This window comes from Talpa europaea (assembly GCF_964194135.1).
Source record: "Talpa europaea genome assembly, chromosome: X".
NCBI lineage: Eukaryota > Metazoa > Chordata > Mammalia > Eulipotyphla > Talpidae > Talpa > Talpa europaea.
This window is the reverse complement of record NC_140081.1, coordinates 34,359,555-34,379,898: the sequence shown is the minus strand read 5'-3', so window position 1 is coordinate 34,379,898 and position 20,344 is coordinate 34,359,555. Positions and strand designations below refer to the sequence as shown.

At 38.6% G+C, this 20,344-nt stretch overlaps 1 protein-coding gene across 1 annotated transcript; it reads left to right on the top strand.

The window, feature by feature from the left end:
* Positions 1–3,647: 3,647 nt before the first annotated feature.
* On the top strand, positions 3,648–5,580 carry GSPT2 (G1 to S phase transition 2; the record flags this gene model as incomplete). The annotated part of the gene is made up of 2 exons (XM_084258701.1): positions 3,648–3,948; positions 4,027–5,580. 2 exons carry the CDS (start codon positions 3,648–3,650, stop codon positions 5,529–5,531), a joined length of 1,806 nt encoding a protein of 601 aa, XP_084114827.1. The 3' UTR covers positions 5,532–5,580.
* Positions 5,581–20,344: the final 14,764 nt, after the last annotated feature.

Here is a 20,344-nt window from a genome sequence, read left to right as displayed (position 1 = left end):
ACTTGGAGATATAGGTCTATTCCTGGTATCTCAGAGTGATTTTCATTGTCATATAACAGAATTGGTCCTCACAGGACACTTCTGTGTCTGCCACAGATGAGGAATTTGGGAAATCATGGTACTTCATGGGCGAGTGTTGGCTTTAGTTAGAGTGACTTTGTTGCCTTTTGGCAAGCAGGAAATTCTATTAGTACTGGTAGTCCAAGGAAGACATTTGCCCAATTATAGCCAGAAACTCCAAATCAATTGATTTTTGTGTGTGGTGTGAGATAGTAGTCTAATTTCTTCTAATTTTTTTTGCATACTGCTGTCCAGTTTTCACAACACCATTTACTGAAAAGTTTTTCTTTATTCCAATGTATTTTCTTGTCCCCTTAGTCATATATTTGCTGTTTGTATAAGTGTGCATTTATTTCTAGGCGCTCAATTCTGTGTCATTGATTTGTGTGTCTGTGGTATGTATTTTTTGTTTTGTTTTATTTTATTTTATTTTATTTTATTTACCAGCGATGCTGTTTTAATTATTATGGTCTATGGTATATTTTATCATCTGGAAGTGTGATGGGGCCATTATTTTCCCTTTTGTCAGAATTTCTTTGGTTATTGTGGTCTTTGTGATTCCACATGAATTTTAGTAGTGTTTCTTCCAGTTCTTTGAAGAATGATATTGACATTTTTATTGGGATTGCATTGAATCTGTATATTGCTTTGGGTAGGGTAGCCCTTTTGACAGTGTTGATTCTTCTAATGTATTGCAATATTTTTTAATAGAATTCTTTTTTAAGTGATACTTTTTATTGGGATAACATTGGCTTACAACTCTGTATGTGAGTCACAGGCATAGGATCACACCTCTTCAGATGCATTTCACCATGCAGCACCTACCATCAAGGTACCTATTGTCCCCCACCATAGTCCATTTTTCCCTTTCAACACTGTGTTTTTCCTTCTCCCCTCCTTTAAGCTTCAAGTCCACAGTCAGTTTGCTAGGGTTTGTTATTGTTTGGTGTTTTCTGACCCTTTGTTATTTTACTATATTACACATAAAAGTAAAACCATCCAGTATTCATCTTTCTCCTGATTTATCACTTAGTATTATCTCCTCCAATTTCATCTGTTTTGTTGCAAATGACAATAATTCATTTTTATAACAGATTAGTATTAAATTGTTTATATACACACCACATTTATCTAATCTATATCTGTCATTGGACACATGAGTTGCATCCATAATTTGGATATTGTAAATAGGGCTGCAATGAACATAGGAACACATATATCCTTCTATTCCTGTCCTTGGAGACATAAGTTGTATCCATAATTTAGATATTGTAAATAGGACTGCAATGAACATAGGAGCACATATATCCTTCTTAATTACTGTTTTTGCATTCTTCATGTAGATACCTAGGAATGGTATTGCTGCATCATATGGTAGACTTATTTTTAATATTTTAAGAAACCGCCATATGGTTTTCTATAGGTACTGACTGGTCTACATGCCCATAAATGGTGTAGAAGCCTTCCTTTTTAATTGGAATTCTTTTTTTTTAAAGATGTATTTATTTATTTATTTATTTATTTATTTATGCGAGCACTGAGCACAGTCAGAAGTGTGGGAGGGTGAGAGAATTCACCAGAGCCAGAGCCGGGAGCAGAACAGGCAGGAGGACCGAGGAGAGGAGAGGAGAGGAGAGGAGAGGAGAGGAGAGGAGAGGAGAGGAGAGGAGAGGAGAGGAGAGGAGAGGAGAGGAGAGGAGAGGAGAGGAGAGGAGATCAATTGCAGAAAATTGTCTGAAGGGAGGAGCGGGCGTGGCAGGAGAGGTCTGTGCGCCATGTGGGACCCTCGCCCCGCAGCCGGGGATCGAACCAGCACTGCAGAGGCTGGGGGCAACTTCGCAGCCCAGAGCTCAACCACAGTGCCACCCGGGAGGTCCTTTAATTGGAATTCTTAAGAAAATAATACTACTTCTCCCAAGTCAACCACCTACCCCACACCTTAAAAGTTTATTCTAAATCTTTCTCTAGTCCTCATTTGTTTTATTGCAATCCTCCCTCAGAATCTCCACATGATCATCTCCTACTTTAGGAGGAAAAGATAAATCCTCAAAAAGAATTCTGCTGAATTATCCTTTCTCTCTTCAATCCATCCATATATTCTTTCTGTCCAAATAATCTAAGACTTTGCCCTATTTTCCTATTTGTGATTTAAACCTCTTAAGTCTCTCTATTACTTTATATATAATACTTATATAAAATAGATATTACAAGTTAATATGGCCTTAGAATCCTACTGTTTGTGCACCAAGTCCATTTTTTACTAAGTATGTGATGTTCACTGAGCCTCTCTAAACCTCTACTTCTTATTTGTAAAGTAAAGCTGTAAGACTACCTTCCTCACAGAATATGGGAAATTAGAGAATCCATGGAAAATAATTGAAATATGACCCATACCTAGGTAACATTCAACAAAAGTGAGTTATCATTAGACAGATGCAGTTCAACTAGGACATACAGACAGAGGATATGGAGAGTTTAAACAAACAATAAAACAAACATGTTTTCTCCAATAATATTGATGGTGGTGGTACTGAGACTACTATATGTGAGCAGGGTCCCAGGTCCCCAGAATGAGGTAGGAAAGCCTGTGAACCCAGGGTTTATCCTGGAGAGGTGCTGGTCAAGGGAGCCGGTAAACCCAGAGTATAGTTGGTTAGAATAACACAAGTGATCTGAGTTCAGTGCTCGTCTGTGTGACCCACACCAGCGTCACAGACCAGCCATTGTCCAGGCACCTGCATATGAAGTAACTGAAAATGTTGTAGGCTGCACAGCTCCATTGGGACGGAGCTCTCCTTGGGAATTTCCTCTAGGCAGACAGCCAGAGTGCCTAACCAGGAAAGAAGTGAGAACCCTATCCTTACATCACAGAATCCATCAGCAAAAGTTACAGCCTTACAGGGACCTGTTGGAAAAGGGAAACTCAAAAGGCCTCCGGGTTTCAAATTAATGAGTGAACTTAAGTCACATTCCCTAAATCCAGCTACACCTTCACGTATTTCATGAGTGCCTCCTTAGTCACTAATTTCTTCCTTGGGTTGTTGGGTTTCTGGGCCTGTAATCCTATCCTGCCTCCATTCATTCAATAGGAATTTTCATTTTTACTTGAATCTTGAAGACCTGTAAATCAGGTGTGCCTATCTAGATTTTATCATTAGATTATGCCCAAATTGCGTTCCCAGAAAGTGTGAACAAAAATGAATGGAAATTGTCATTCCAAAAAAAAAAAAAATCATGCTTTTGGACTTTGCCCATGCCTGAGCGCTAAGGGGGCCAAGCATACGGGTGGCAGCGAGGGGTCAATCCGCGCCACGCGCAGGGTCGGCGGTGGAGGAGTCGGAAGTGGTTGGGGTTTGGGGGAGGAGATCCGCTTACACACAAGAGGAGAGGGCTGAGCCGCCATATCTGCCGCTGCCGCCGCAGCTGCGAATGCAGTGTCGGGATTTCGCTGCCTCGGCGCTGCTGCTAAGGTTCGTGTCTCTCCCCCTCGGCCCCTCGCTCTTGCTACCTTAGCCCCTCCGGCCCTGCGCGCTCTTTCTGGCCCGCTGACCCCGCTCCCTTCCCGCCGCCCATCAGGTCCCCAGACCATGGATCCCGGCAGCAGCAGCAGCGATTCGGCACCCGACTGCTGGGACCAGGTGGACATGGAAATCCCGGGTCCGGCCCCGAGCGGGGACCGAGCCTCCTCTGTGGTGGCCGCGGCCCAGCGCGAGCACCTCAGCTCAGCCTTCAGCCGGCAGCTCAACGTCAACGCCAAACCCTTCGTGCCTAATGTACACGCCGCGGAGTTCGTGCCGTCCTTCCTGCGGGGCCCAGCCCAGCCGCAGAGACCCCCGACCGACACCACCGGCATGGATGAGACCTGCACCGGCGCGGGAGGCCCTCAAGGTAAAAGTCTTTTACGGGGGGCACCTGTGGAACATTCCAAGGAGGAGCAGTTAGTGTTGCGTGAAGGTTCCAATTCAGCGGTTACCATGGAACTTTCAGAACCTGTTGTAGAAAATGGAGAGGTGGAGATGGTCCTGGAAGAGTCATGGGAGCATAATAACGAAGTAAGTGAAGCCGAACCCGGGGGTAGCTCCTTAGGGGATTCAGGGCCCCCAGAAGAAAGTGGCCAGGAAATGATGGAGAAGGAGGAAATGAAAAAACCTAAGTCTGTGGCGGTACCCGTAGGTGCTCCCAAGAAAGAACACGTAAATGTGGTATTCATTGGGCATGTAGACGCTGGCAAGTCCACCATTGGAGGACAAATAATGTTTCTGACAGGGATGGTTGACAAAAGGACACTTGAGAAATATGAAAGAGAAGCTAAAGAAAAAAACAGAGAAACTTGGTATCTGTCCTGGGCCTTAGATACAAATCAGGAAGAACGAGACAAGGGGAAAACAGTAGAAGTGGGTCGTGCCTATTTTGAAACTGAAAAGAAGCATTTCACAATTTTAGATGCCCCTGGTCACAAGAGTTTTGTCCCAAATATGATTGGTGGTGCTTCTCAAGCTGATTTGGCTGTACTGGTAATTTCTGCCAGGAAAGGAGAATTTGAAACTGGATTTGAAAAAGGTGGGCAGACCAGAGAACATGCGATGCTGGCAAAAACGGCAGGGGTAAAGCATTTAATAGTGCTTATTAATAAGATGGATGACCCCACAGTCAGTTGGAGCAGCGAGAGATATGAAGAATGTAAAGAGAAACTGGTGCCCTTTTTGAAAAAAGTTGGCTTCAGTCCCAAAAAGGACATTCACTTCATGCCCTGCTCAGGGCTGACCGGGGCAAATATTAAAGAGCAGTCAGATTTCTGCCCTTGGTACACTGGATTGCCATTTATTCCATATTTGGATAATTTGCCAAATTTCAACAGATCAATTGATGGACCGATTAGACTGCCAATTGTGGATAAGTACAAAGATATGGGCACCGTAGTCCTGGGAAAGCTGGAATCAGGATCCATTTTTAAAGGTCAGCAGCTTGTGATGATGCCAAACAAGCACAATGTGGAAGTTCTTGGAATCCTTTCCGATGATGCTGAAACTGACTATGTAGCCCCAGGTGAGAACCTTAAAATCAGACTGAAAGGAATTGAAGAAGAAGAGATTCTTCCAGGATTCATACTTTGTGACCCGAGTAATCTGTGCCACTCTGGACGCACATTTGATGTTCAGATAGTGATCATTGAGCACAAGTCCATCATCTGCCCGGGTTATAATGCGGTGCTGCACATTCATACATGTATTGAGGAAGTTGAAATAACAGCCTTAATCTCCTTGGTAGACAAAAAATCAGGAGAAAAAAGTAAGACACGACCCCGCTTTGTGAAACAAGACCAAGTGTGCATTGCCCGTTTAAGGACTGCAGGAACTATCTGCCTTGAGACATTCAAAGATTTTCCTCAAATGGGTCGTTTTACTTTAAGAGATGAGGGTAAGACCATCGCAATTGGAAAAGTTCTGAAACTAGTCCCGGAGAAGGACTAAGCATTTCTCCTGATGTTACTGCACAATACTGTGAGAATTGGCTACAATAAAGTTCATCTTCTCTTATTTAGTGCCCATTGACTTTTCCATCTTTTGCAAACAAATTTAATAGCAAAAATCTATGTTTTGTGAGCTTTCTCATGTTGAGATCTCAGTTATGTCACTGTTGAATTTACCTTACAAGTTCCCTCTTCCTATACCATTCTGCTTCTGTGGACAGACCCAGTAATAGCTTTGTAAGTGATGTGGATGTAATTGATACAACAATGAAAAATTAATATATTTTTTAATTTTTCATTTTCCTTAGGATATTTAGACAAACCCTGTTCCATGCAGACCAAACTGAGTGTGTCCGTGTGTGTGTACATGTTAAAAAGACAACTAACGTGAATAAAATATTCCATTTGAAACTTACTGGTATTGTAAATGCTTTTGCATAATCCCTTCAATTTGCATTTAATATTTTTCAATTAGTTTTTTTAACTTTCTCAAGATATTGCATACCTTTCATTACTTGGGCTTTTAAAGAGTGCCCTCCACTCACTGGAGGCTTTCACAAACAATGCACAAGTGTGAATTAAAGGAAGAATTTTAATTTTGAAAAACAACTTATTTTAGGGCTCTTCCCACTGAACTTTGTTTTTTGTGTCCCAGGTTCAGTCAATAAAAGAAATCTTCTGCTTCCCCAGTTGTGGTTTGAAAAAGAAAGGCTCATGCTGCCTGCCAGGCCTAATGTTGAGGATGGTCAATTACAGATATACCTGGGGATCTAGACCATGTGGTAATTGGAGTCACCTCTGTACTCCATCATCTTAATACATACACCCCTTTATTTTGTTCATCATGAGATGACATGGGCTACAGCACAGTAAGGGGTGCATGGCTATTAAAACAATAAATACTTTCAAGCGGCTTTAAGTCATCTATTGAAAAGTAAGGACAAGGGAGGGACCTGAGCTGGGAAATGAGACCATTCGGCCCTTCTGTTCAGTGCTTGGGGTTAGGAGAGGTGGAATGGCATTTACATAGATAACCACCCACTCTTGAGATCAGGCGAACTCGAAGAAAACACCAACTGTGGATCCTGAAGTGGCCACTGATGGCTGGGAGAGCCACCTTGTCACCTGCACTATTGGCAGCTGCAAGTACTTAATGTCTTGGTAAGTGGGTAGAGGCCTAATATAAACACCTGCGCACTGGCAGGCAGAGACAATACCTCACACTCCTGGGCTTATTGAACAGGATTGAAGGCTGCTGCCAGAACACCCTGGGGCCATGCTTGAGTAAAGGCAGTGTCCTCCTCTAAGATCCCCTTGTCTATGTAGCCCTGTACCTCCAGGATGTCTAACCTGTCAGAGATAGCCCTGGGCTTGTCACAGCATCAAAAGCCTACTTCTGTGAGTCATCCATAGATTTCTTCAGTGCATCCACATGGGAAATGAATTTTACTTGTCATATATCAGCTAACCTGATCCACAGGGATGTACCTCATATTGCCTTGGACTCAGTCCTTTAATAATTAGACTCTTACCAGTGGAATGTTTCATCTTACCTCTATGCTCTGAACTTTGTACAAAATACAGAACAATAATGTGCTTACTATAAGTTTTGCCCTGGCAGCACTTATTTTTTTTTTTTGATTCATCAATCTCATTGTTTTTGCAATTTTAGTCATATACCAGTAAGATGGTTGTGTATGTCTTCCACTAACAGGCCACAAGCCAGGACAGAGCACTTTTCTAATCCAATTTAGGTAATTTCCCATCGAACCCTGGCTCCTAAATGTCTTCTTACTCATTAGCCAGTTGTACAGCAATTTCTCTACCAGGAACTCTTAACTATTAAAAGAAAACCCTCGGAGAGTAGAACATAAATCTTTGGAAGCAGATTTTAAAAACCAGTTCTCAGTGACAAGCGGATCATCCAGGTGACTGGTTGTAGACACAGGGTCTTTAGGAAATTAAATATAAACTCATGGTAACATTTTTTTCTCACTTCCTCGACACCTGTTATAGTTCTTAATGTCTGGTGGTGGTCTCCAAAACTGCAAATTGGGACCACTCACAAATATAGAATGAGTTTCCCCAGGGCATACAGAGCATTGTACTTTCAGATGTTCTCTATTACCTCCAATTCAGACCAGTTTAACTGTGGTGAGAGCTTCATCTCAAATTCCTAGCAACCGAGATGGTGTAGAATCTCCCCATGTCTGACTGCATACATTATGAACTTCCTATTTCAGACTTTCTCAATTAAGTGGCTATCCACTGACTCTTAGCAGCTTTTCTGCTGAGGCTTTTCCTTTACATTGCATGACAAATCTGAAATTTAGGGAAAAGGGCCAATTTATGTTGTACATTAGCAAAGACCCAAGAAGGGAAAAAAAAGGGAAAGCTTGGGTTGGGTAGAAGCTAGCAGATGTCCACAATGCTCACTTTGAGCATCTTTCTCTGATACCCAGGACAATTGTCAGTGCTTTTAATATCCACTGCAGTTACTGTTCCTATCTTCCAAAGACTTATCTTTTCTCAAAATAGATCCTCTTTTCATAATAGCATGCTTCTGCTTTACTATAGTGCAAGAACTTGCTCTTTTAAAAGTTTGTTTATAAACATTTTGCAGTACAAATATTCAATTCATTCATTCTGGTTAAAATGTACAGTTTAGCAGTAGGGGAATGATCACTTACCTTTTCGTGGCCATTAAGGAAACTAAGAATCACAGATATTCTGCCAAAACCTGAGCACTGAACATGTCCACATTGACCTGTTTTCATGTTCGATATGTTTTTTTCTAGTTTTTGTTAAGACTATTGGCCTATTCTCATTTGTCCCAATTGTTTATGATATCTGCTCATGGTTGGCCAGTGTGGGGAAGGAAACTTGATCCAACATTTCTCACCAGGGACATCACTATTTCCATGGAGTGGGGAGAGTGACTTGTCTTACAATTTGGGAGAGGCCTTTTCAAACACCCAATATGTTAATAATTGTTGACATATCACCAAAATCAACAAGGGAAAAGGAAAAAAGAAGACCCTGTAAATGAACATGCCACATATGAGCAGAAAAAGGAGAAAAAAATGCCTTACACACAAGAGCACAGCTTAGGATTTTACTCTAAGCCCTATAGATTATTTAATATTGGCTTCCCTGACAGTACTCTCCTGACTTGACAATACCAGATTGTTTTACAGGAAATTTGTCTTAATTTGGAGGGATTCTCTTTTTATTCACTTACCCTTAAAAAGAATGCAAAAGGGGCTTCAGCAATGCCTCTTATTTTCTACTCACATTAATATTAAGCAATCAGAACTTATATGCACAGATAATTTGCAGACATATCTCAAGCCCTCTAAAGAAGACACCTCTCTGATTGCTGAACTTGAAAAGTCCAAGCAAGAAAATATTGAATACTATTCCCCAGTTTTAGCATGAGAGGGCAAAAAAAAAAAAACAAAATATTTGTCCACCATTATCAGGCAATCCTGTCACTATATCTCTCACAGGCTGTGGTATATATCCAATATGTATCCAATTATAGCTTTTCCTTCACATATGAGGCTCTGAGTAAAAGGCTTTCTCTAGTCTTTAATAGAGACATAGATGAATTATCTCCTGAGACCTTTTTTTGCTAGTTTACTAGCCTATCAGTTACCTTCTGCTACATTAATAAATTTGCAGAAGAATACATCATCATATAGCACTTGACTAAGCAAAACTCCAAATGGCTTCTGCAGGTTTATCTGACAGTCCCAGGATTAAAGGTTAGTGTTTGCTTTCCACTTTTATATTTCTTTTTGCACCTTGTTTTAATTGATGCTCAGATGACATACATTATTTAGCTTCCTAAACTGCTTTAAATTCTTTTGCCAATTTGGAAGGGTATAAACGAATAGATCAAATAAAAGGTTTTAATACATTTAAAAAAAAACATCTAGCTCCTGTGTGGTGCTAATGACAGAATGCTCCATTTGTTTTTCAATGCATTTTGACCTGAAAAGAAATCTGCTTTAAGAAGGCAGATGAGCCACGAACATGTACTTAATACACTTAAGAAGAAAATACAGGGAATTGAAGGGAAGAAGATATATCTAAGGAAGTCCTAAATTTAAATGATGGTAATTCAGTACAGATGAGAGGTGACTTCAAAAGATCCTGGTGGTGAGTAAAACATAGTGACCAAAAGTTGACATAACTGAAGAAAAAATGTTTGCCTCCATGAACGACACATTATTCAAACTCTGAAGGGAAGCTGGGGGCATGAGAAAGGTCATATCAATTTCCTAGGAGAATCTGAGCTGGGCTCGCAGGTAACTGGGGGACAAATACACAGCAGATTAATTTTGTAAGACAAAGAGATCAAAACTGCTGACAATAATGGCAGCAAGGCAGGCAACTCTGAGGATGTTGACATTGTCAAGTCGTGCAGACCCCCTGAATATTGAGTGTCAGCGCCACGCTGTCTACCAGTGCCTACTGAGTTAGTGGGATCCAGGGTACTGGAGACTGGTTGGAGATAAAATGAAGGGCAAGTTCTGCTCTGGGTCACTCTAGGACCCCAAACTCTGCCAGAATATCCCATTATCAGAGCAGTGGTCATAATCAAAATATGTCCCTACCTTGACATACAATATACCTAGCATAGTGGTGAGCAAGATTTCACTCCTGTGGAATACAGAGAATCAAAATGAAGGAACCAACAAAAATAAAGCAAAACAAACTCTAGAAATATGACAGCGGAATTGAGACTACTATAGGGGGAGGATGAGTAGGGTGGAAACAAAGGATGCGGTCAATGGCCTGTGGTAAAGGACTATAGGTGCTTTGGTGGCAGGTGTGATGTGAACTGAGGAAGGTGAACCTATTCCCCTAAATCACATGCAATGTTAATGAAAAAAAAATGTTAGTGTGGACTTCTTTCTCTTCCCATGCTTATGTTTCCAACAGTGATTTTGGTTAAGTCAGAAGAGAGGCTCTAGGCCATCACAGAGGGATATAGTAATGCACTGTGAAGCCACCAATCAGAACTCTGAATAAGTCACCTCACTCGGTCTCTGAGTCTCTAGTCTCTGCTGCATAACATGGAGATAAATACAGTTACCTCCTTTAGAGGCCTGTGTGAGCACTGAAAATAGCAGTGGACATGAAAGTGGTGGAAACAGTCTGTGGCTCAGTCCTAGAGAGCTTACTCCCCTCAGTGCTTGCTTACTCCTTATTAGCCTTTGACCTTTTTTTTTTTTAAGATTTATTTATTTATTTTATACAAGAACCAGGGTACAGGCCAGATGCGTGGGAGGGTGAGAGGATTCACCAGAGACAGAGTGGGGAACAAAACAGGCAGACTGACTGAAATACACTGCTGAGGGGAGCAGCGAGCGAGACAGGAGAGGTCTGCCGCGCCATGTGGGACCCTCGCTGGCCGGCCAGGATTGAACCGGCGCTGCAGAAGCTGCGGACAGCTTCACAGCGCTGCGCTCAACTGCCTGTGCCACCAAGGGAGGCTCTGACTGTGTTTTTGACCCCATGAGCCCTGCTTCTCCTACTCACTGAATTTGTTGCTATCTGACCATAGGACACCCTTTCTATCAATGTCCTTCCTACAAATGGTTAAAAAAAAAAAAAGATTTTTTGAAAGAAGCAACATTTCCAATCTGGGAGGGGAGGGAGACCCAGAATTTCTCCAATTCGTTCATGGCTATCACATTCCTCTTTGTCACATGACGGTCTTTCCAGTCTCTTCTGCACCTAATGGCCATGTGACCCAGTTCTGCCCATGATGTATATAGGAAATATGTTGGGGACTTCTATAGGAAAAGCTGTTTCTTAGAAGGCTATCTGTTAGAGAAGAGGATGATGGTTTTGGAATGTGATAGAGATGTCTAGAGCATTTGCCACTATATTGTGACACACTTGTGGTCACAGAGTCAACCTACTGAAAATGGTTGAGCAGGAAGATGGAAGCTGTGGTATCTTCAAGCAGCTGAACCAACTCAAGCCTGCTTTAAGATTTATCACAAGAGGGACTCCCTGGTGGCACAGGCGTTGAGCGCCACACTGTGAAGCTGTCGCAGCCTCTGCAGCGCGGGTTTCATCCCGGCCGGCCAGCGAGAATCCCACATGGCGAGGCAGACCTCTCCTGTCTCGTTCCCTGCTCCCCTCAGGAGTGTCCTTCATCAGTCTGCCTGTTCTATTCCCCGCTCAGTCACTGGTGAATCCTCTCCCCCTCCCATGCATCTGGCCTGTACCCCGGTTCTTGTATAAATAAATAAATCTTAAAATAAAAGATTTACCACAAAAGAACAAAAAATATACCACTATCTCTAAACCTTAGCCGCACAGTAGAGTCATTTTGAAAGTAATTTCAAATGAATTTCAAATAAGTAGCCAGGGAAATATGAAAAACCTTATACCATATCCAGAAATCCTGATTAGTTAGTCTCTACTATGACTTGGAACAATTTAAAAAAGAAAAGCTTTCTGTTATAGCATCTGATAACATGACAAGATGTAATTTTGTGAAGAACTCACGTAGTTCTCACACAGCTTCAACAATTAAGAACTCGGGATTAATATTTCATCTACGTACCCACCCACTTCTCTCCACCCACAGGTTATTTTGAAAGTGATCCTAAACGTCTTATTACTTAAAAATATTTTAGTATTGATCGCTAAAAAACACTGATACTTTAAAAATATAAGCACAATAAATTATCACATGTAAAAAGTAAGTATAATTTCTAACTATTCATTTCTCCTTTAAGTTTTCCTATTGTTTCACAAATATTTATTTATTTGAAATTTAACTTTTTACTCAAGCTTCAGTTTACTTACATGCATTATAAATTGGTAATCTTCCTCCTCTTAAGTCTCTTTCAATCTGTAGTTTGTCCCTTCTCTTTTGTTTTTCTTATAAATTGTGTGTTGAAGCAACTATAAACCAGGGAGGGGAGCGGGCAGAGGAAGGACTAGAGTCAAACTAAGGGGGGGTGCAATTCTATGGGGAATATAACCATAATGAAAATGCATACATTGTGCAAAGATGAAAAATGATGTAAGAATTATATAAAATAAAATATTTAAAAAAATAAAATGTGTGTTGAAGAATTTGGGTCCTTTATTCTCTAAAGTTTTATACAGCCTGGATTTGCTAGCATCCTCTCTGTCATTATTTAACATGTTCCTCTGTCTCTGGAAAAGGATTGTAAGAGAGGCTTCATTAGATTCAAGTGTTTTTTTCTTTTCTTGAACAAGAATACCTCATGTGTAAAGCTGCATACTTCCATCTGGAGACACAAAATGTCTGGTTCTCTTATTTTTATGGTGTCAGCAGATACTGGTGATTATAGCCTAGATCCAATGTTTTATTACAGATTGTAAAATGAAAGTATTCCATTTATCCTTCCTATTTATTAGGAGAATATTTCTCTCTAAAGAGAATCTTTCCCTCATTAATTATTTGGTAACACAGTAGATGTGCAAATGGAAGGGTAATTATTTGATTCTTCTATTTACCAGTTCTAAAATTATTAATTTATTCTCTAGCACTTTTAATGGGTGACCACACACCACAGGCATATTTTAGAATCACAATGAATATAATATTTAAACACACTTAGTGTTTAAATCGACCTAATTATTATTCTTTCAGATGCTAACAAGGTCCCATTTTTAGGTATTCAGGCTCTTCAGATTAGCTCCTGAATTCTTTTTATAGCACTCACCTTTCTTTTTTTCTGGTACATTAAGTTCAACACTTACCTTATACATTTCCATCAATCAACTAATTCATTATGTTCTTGACTCATTTTTTAGTGGAAAATTATTTTTAAAGAGTAAAATGTTGGTGCTTGGCTGCATGCTACTGAGTCAACATGGTTTCTAGTGCTTTGTAGGGTACAGAGTTAAGAAATATGCCCCTTTTTAAGAGCAAAATGCAGTTGTCCCTTGAGCAACACGGATTTGACCCTATGGGCCCTCCTATACATGAAGGATTTTTTTTTTATCCCTAGGTGCCACATTCACAGATTCAACTAATCATGGATTTAAGTTGGTTGAAGCCACAGATGTAGAATCCACCTCTATGGAGGGCTTATACATTATACTTGAATTTTCAACTGCACATGGGGTTGGCATCCCTATTCCCCACATTGCTCAAGGGTCAGCTATATATCATGAGCCTATTATGACATTTCTATTCAAATTCCAGAACGTATACTTTATGTCATTGATTCTACATCAGTATATCCTTTCCCTGAAGCCACAAGTGCTAACTTCCAATATCTCCAACAAAAGTACTCATTAGTGTTATTCCACAATTCATACCCAGTGGTATTAAAAAAAAAAACATGATAACACTACCAATAAAAATACTGATTCTGAAAACAGTTTAAAATTCTCACTAGATTTTTTGGTCCTCAGGTTGTATCTCACTAGAAATATACAGAACAAATGATTATGTTTTTAAATAATTTAAAATAGTTTCTCTGTTCAACTGGATGCTGAATAAAGTTTATCAAGTTCCTTTTTCTTTTCATTGCTTTTGTCTTACTTTGTTTTAATAAACATGTACAAAACTTACCTAATACCAAAGTTAAACCTACAAAACATATTTTAACAACATCCAATTTATTCCTCCCAGTCTATGTATAACTTCTTTCTCATATATGTTTTTTAATTTGTTGATTATCTTCCCATATATAGTCATACTCAACATGTGTGATAAGTAATAATGTGCTATACACTTTTCCCTATCTTGATTTTTTCATGTGTCAGTATACCCTGAAGGGTGTTCCAAGTCAAGATATAGTAATAGTTATTTTTCTTTTTAAAAATGAATTGTTTTGAATTTTTTTACTTTACAAATCATCTATTCTTACACATTTAACTATTCCAATGTTTGTTATAAACCCTATTGCTACAATCAACATTTTCATAGTTTCCCCATGTTTCTTTGATTTTGAGAATTGGGATTTATGCTAAATATTGCCAAATTCCTCTCCATAAGAACTTCACCATTTTGTAAGTAGTTTGTATTTTCAGCCAACTTCCCAGTGATTCTGTGGTTGTAAGAGTTGAGAGCCACAGGTTTAAGTCAGTGGTTACTGTTTTTTATTGTTATTATTTTATTTGTTTTAAGGTTTTTCTGTTATTATTGGAGTTAAGTGCACAATTCATAATTGAGAAGTTATTACTAGATCTAACACTTGTAGAGACCAGGATCTGTGCTGCATTCATCTATATGTCTACAGAGGCGAGCACAGGGGCTAGAAAAAAGCAGGTACTTATTAAGTGTTTATTGAATATTGAATGTAGTGGTGATGTGTAGTGACATCATATTTGATTGATTTCTTATAAATCAGCTACTGTGCCTGCTTCTACAAATCAGATGTTTCATTGTCTGAAGGCCTGGAGTGGGAATAATTCATTCATTATGTAGCAACATTTATTTAGAGCATACCATGTGATTAGCAGTGTTCTAGGTGCTATAGATAGACTAGAAAAGCAAAACAGGCAAAAATTTATGTCCCAAGGGGTTTATATTTTAGTAGGGAGAGAGAGATTAAAGAAAATAAGAGTTAAATATGAGGAACACTCAATGTTAAGAAGAAAAAGCAATGTAGCAATGAGACTAACAAGGAGTTTAGCTGTGTTTAGACCTGCCTGTGCCTTTTAAGAAGGAACCCGCTTAAATGAAAGGTGACCTTTCATTGAATCCATTTTTTTAAATCTATTGAGTAAATGAATACTTACTTATATTTACTAAAAGAAACTCATGTCTCAGGCTATGTACCAGTCTGCAGATTAAAACACTTCTCCCTATTCCTGTGTGTTAAGCTCCTCCCTTTCAATCCACATAAGGTGGCCCAAAAAAAGTCTGCCTGGGAAAAACTGCACTTCATTTCACATACGCAATACGGTAGATATTCTGAATATGTATAAAAACTTTACAACTAGATAAATCTACCTTCTCAAGAACAAATGTATTCATAAAACTTTACCCTTAACCATATGCCAGGTTATAAAAAAAGTATCATAAAATTCAGAAAAGTAGAAATTAGAGAACCAGCATCCTTTTATCATAATGCAATGAGGGTAAAAGATGGTTTCAGTCTTTCCACAAGGGAATTTTTTAACTGTCTATTAAGTGTAGCAGAGTAGAACAGAAGCTTGCTGCGCCCATGACACTATTTTGAAAGTTCTTAAGTGAATGGGAGATACAAATCAAAATTGCAGCATTTAAAAAATGGTCATAGAAACCCTCCATATCAAAATATATGGAATATATTTTAGCAGTTCTTACAAAAAATGTAATAGTCTTAATTACTTATATTACTTATATTACTTATATTAATACAATTATTAAATGAAATTAAAGAATTAAATATTCATCTCTTAAAGTTAGGCAAAAAACAACAAAATAAACGAAACCACCAGGAGGCAATAATAAAGATAAAAGAAAGCATTAAAGGTATAGGAAATGGAAAAATAGTGGAAGTAAGTAGACTGAATTTTTAAAATGAGGAATAAGTAGAAAACACAGATATATAAAATAAGAACTGAAAAGAGAAAATATCCATTAAAACAAAAAAAATTGCATAATAATCAAAACTTCTTTGCATAATAAATTGAAAACCTAAAATCAGAAACATGATTTCCTAGGGAAAAATTTGTTGAATATGATTTCATTTGAAGAAAAAGGAGCCCTTGTGCACTGCTGGTGGGAATGTAATTTGGTGCAGCTTCTATGGAAAATAATATGGGGATCCCTCAAAAAAATTAAGAATTGAATTACGATGTAATGCAAATACTTATCTTCTTATAGATATTTACCTGAAGAATATGAAAATACTAATTTGAAAAATATATATACATCCTTATATTTACTGCAGCAATATTCACAATAGTTAAAACACGGAAAACAAACTAAATACCATCACCGTAAGACGTGGTATAATGACTCAATAGAATACTCAGTCCTTAACAAAGATGAAATCTTGCCCTTTTGGTGACAGCCTGGATGAAATTTGAGGTGATTATGTTAAGTGAAATAAGAGAAAAAGAAAAATACTGGGAAGTTTCTCAGTGGAATATAGGCTACCAGAAGGGGAAAGAGGGGTGGTTGTAAAGGGGGAAGGATCTCCGTGGACTATGGTGGAAGGTTAGTGGTGCTTGGTTGGTGCACGTGGTATGATAAAATAAATCTGTAGATTGTGATCCTATATAACTAATACATATATAGTGTTGTCAATCAACATCACCTCAGTGAACATACTCTTTTAAAAAAAGAATATAAAGAAGCAAAGTAAATGAACTAACAAAACCCAACAAAAATAACTTTTAGACTCTGACAAGATAGTGGTTACCAGAGGGGAAGTGTACAGGGGTGGGAGGAGCAGGGAGAAAGAGTCAATTTGAAGGTGATGAGTGGTACTAAAACTTTGGTAATGGGTATGATGTGGTATATACATTTATGGAGTGTGACACTATCCCACTGAAACTTAAATAGTTTTGTAGACAAATGGTAAAGTAATTAAAAGAATAGAAGAACAACAATAATCTTCATTGGGCCAGGACATCTGTGCTAAGTGTTTTCCACATGCTTTCTTTTGAGTCTCATAACATCTTTGAAAAATTAATATTGATTTGCCTATACAGACTTAGGTCTAAACTCGAAGACTTTCTTGACTACAGTTTGAGATAGCAGTTCACTGCCTCTCATGCACCAATACAAATATATTGAAGGTGAAGAATGTGTTGTACAAATGAAAAGCATAGAGTTGTGTGGAAAAACAAGGCTTTTATAGTTTGTCTTATTTAAGTTTGAATTCCAGATTACTAAAGTGATATTGAAATTCCTAATGGAAAATACAAAAGGCCATGACTATTAATGCCAAGAACAAATAAATGTTGTCCATTCTCTCTATTATTCAAATGTGTAGTGGAGTTACTAGCCAATACCATCAAACACCAAAAAAAATTACAAGAGAAATGCAGTGAAAATAACACAAAAAATAAAATATTTGCTAAATTAGGAGTAAATAAATATATAAAATAAATTATAATATATAAGTAATTATATATGAGTACATGCAAGAAACAAGGTATAATGGAATAAAAAATCGCATTTTTATTTGTGAAAATAAGAAAACATTGTGACATTTTTAAGAATAAACTTGACAAGAAATATGGAAAGCTATATTAAAAACTTTAAAGAGTCCTGTAAGCTATAAAAATAGGGAAAATATCTTTTGGTCTTGGGTGGGAAGATTCAACATTATTTAGATATAATTATTTCACAAATTTAAGTCACTTTATAAAAACGAACCAGCAAATTGTTTTTTTCCTAAAGAATGACAAGGTGATTTTAAAGCTCTTCTAGAGAAAAAAATGCAAGAATAGCTATAAACACTATTAAAAAATGGCAATGAGGGAAGATTAAGCCTCAATAATTAAAACCATATGGTACTGGCACTTGAGTGTACTAACTAGAGCAACAAAATCAAAAGTTTTGAGGGCCTCCCTGGTGGCGCAGCAGTTGAGCGCTGGGTTGTGAAGCTGCCTGCAGCCTCTGCAGCGCTGGTTCGATCCCTGGCTGCTCCCTGGCCACAGGAGGAGGATCCCACATGGCGCGCAGACCTCACCTGCCGCCGGCTGCTCCCCTCAGCAGTGTGCTTCAGTCCTTCTGCCTGCTCTGCTCCCCGCTCTGGCTTTGGTGAATTCTCTCACCCTCCGGTGCTTCTGACTGTACCCAGTGCTTGTATAAATAAATAAGTGAATAAATAAATCGTTAAAAAAAAAGTTAAAAAAATCAAAAGTTTTGAAATGCACTCATTAAAATTTAATATATAATAAAAGTGATGTAAAATATGACTTGAGAAATGTTTTATTAAAACATTTTAATAAATTCTGTTGAATCAACTGGATAGCCATTTGATAAAAGATACAATTTGATCCATGATTCATCCATTAAAATAATAGTCAATAGGGCCTCCCCTGTGGCGCAGCGGTTGAGCGCTGGGTTGCGAAGCTGCCCGCGGCCTCTGCAGTGCCTGTTCGATCCCCGGCTGCTCCCCGGCCACCGGAGGAGGGTCCCACATGGCGCGCAGATCTCTCCTGCCGCCCGCTGCTCCCCTCAGCAGTGTACTTCGGTCCTTCTGCCTGCTCTGCTCCCCGCTCTGGCTCTGGTGAATTCTCCCACCCTCCCGTGCTTCTGACTGTACCCAATGCATGTATAAACAAAACAAACAAACAAAGAAAGAAATAAAAGCATGCCTCTATTAAAAAAAAAAATAATAATAGTCAATAAATAGTTCCACCATCTGTGTATAAAAAATGAAGCTCTTTAATACCAGAAGACAAATAGATTCTATAATAACCTGGATGTGTGAAAAGGACATCTATCAAAATCAACTATGGAGCCACATAATTTATACAGTTTATTTTATATGATTCCAATCATGAAATTCAAGAATAATGAGAGGAAAAACTAATAAATGACTAACCTGCCAAGAAAGAAGAAAAAAAATTGTTTTGATCTAGCAAAAAAAAAAAATTAAATAACAAACTTGGAGAAAATATCTCCAAAATATATAAAGGATAAATAGCTATTATCCCAAAAGATGTAAATTTATTCTTTAAAGTCAAGTAAAAAAGAGCATAAATTCATTACACAAAATGGCAAAATATCTAAACAAAAAGGTTAGGAAAAGACATATAAATGACCCTTAATTATATGAAACATGGTCAAGTCTACTCAGTTACAGAAATGTAAATTGAATGTATTTTAAAAAAACATTTCTCATATGTCAGGTCATCTGGTCTCTGTTTCTATCTGCTGTGATTCATGGGCCATTATTTACTGCATTTATTATTTTAGGTTTTTTAATACATTGTGTAATAAGCTGGTGCTAATAAGTTACTTATAACGGGCAAGGAGTATAATCAGGTAGATGGAGTGTTCTCAGTAAACATTGTCTTTATTTTACATTATTCCAATCATATATGCTCTGGGTGCACCACCAACAGTTTCTTGAACAATTGGCTTGCTCCATTCAGTATATTTCCATTTTAAAAATGATATATGTGTGAACATACCTGCAAACATAGTAAAATTTCCAGAAGAAATCATTTGCCAATTATGGGCCAAATAATTTATACAGTAGTACACATATTTGGGGAAATAATTCTCTTTGCTCTATATTCTAAGTCCAAAGGACTCAGTGACAAAGGAGAGGGTGCTGGCAGCAGAGGAAAAGCTGCTTTTGGTGTGTCAAGTCTGAGCAAGATTGGGTCAAGTGCATGAGTTACCATGGCAATAGCACAATCAGGATGAATCATCTCCCATAGCAACTGCATTGAGGGGGCCTGCTGACTGAGAAAAAGCTTTCTCTCACTGTTAAGCCTTGTTTGAATCAACATCCAAGCTAGATCATGGGGTGCTAGTTGCAAGGGTACAAAAAGGCCCAAGGAAACAAAGAGGCAAACATTACAAGAAACTTCAACAGCTTCATCATCACTCAGACACCACTAGGATAGTAACATGTGGGACAGCAACCCCATGTCGCTGACACATTCCAGATAGCCAAGCCCTAAGATTACCCACAGAGGAAAAAAAGCCTAATGCTGAGGCTAAAGAAGAAAAACATGCATCTCCATTCTAACATAGTTTCCTTTGACTTGCAGTGTCCACACCACACCACACTGGGAAAGATTCTTGTCCACTGCTTCACATGCTAGGTGAGACAGAAGACAAAACCAAAGTTGTCACGCCAGCCCTGTGCCCTTCATATTGACTGACACACAGGTGTGGGA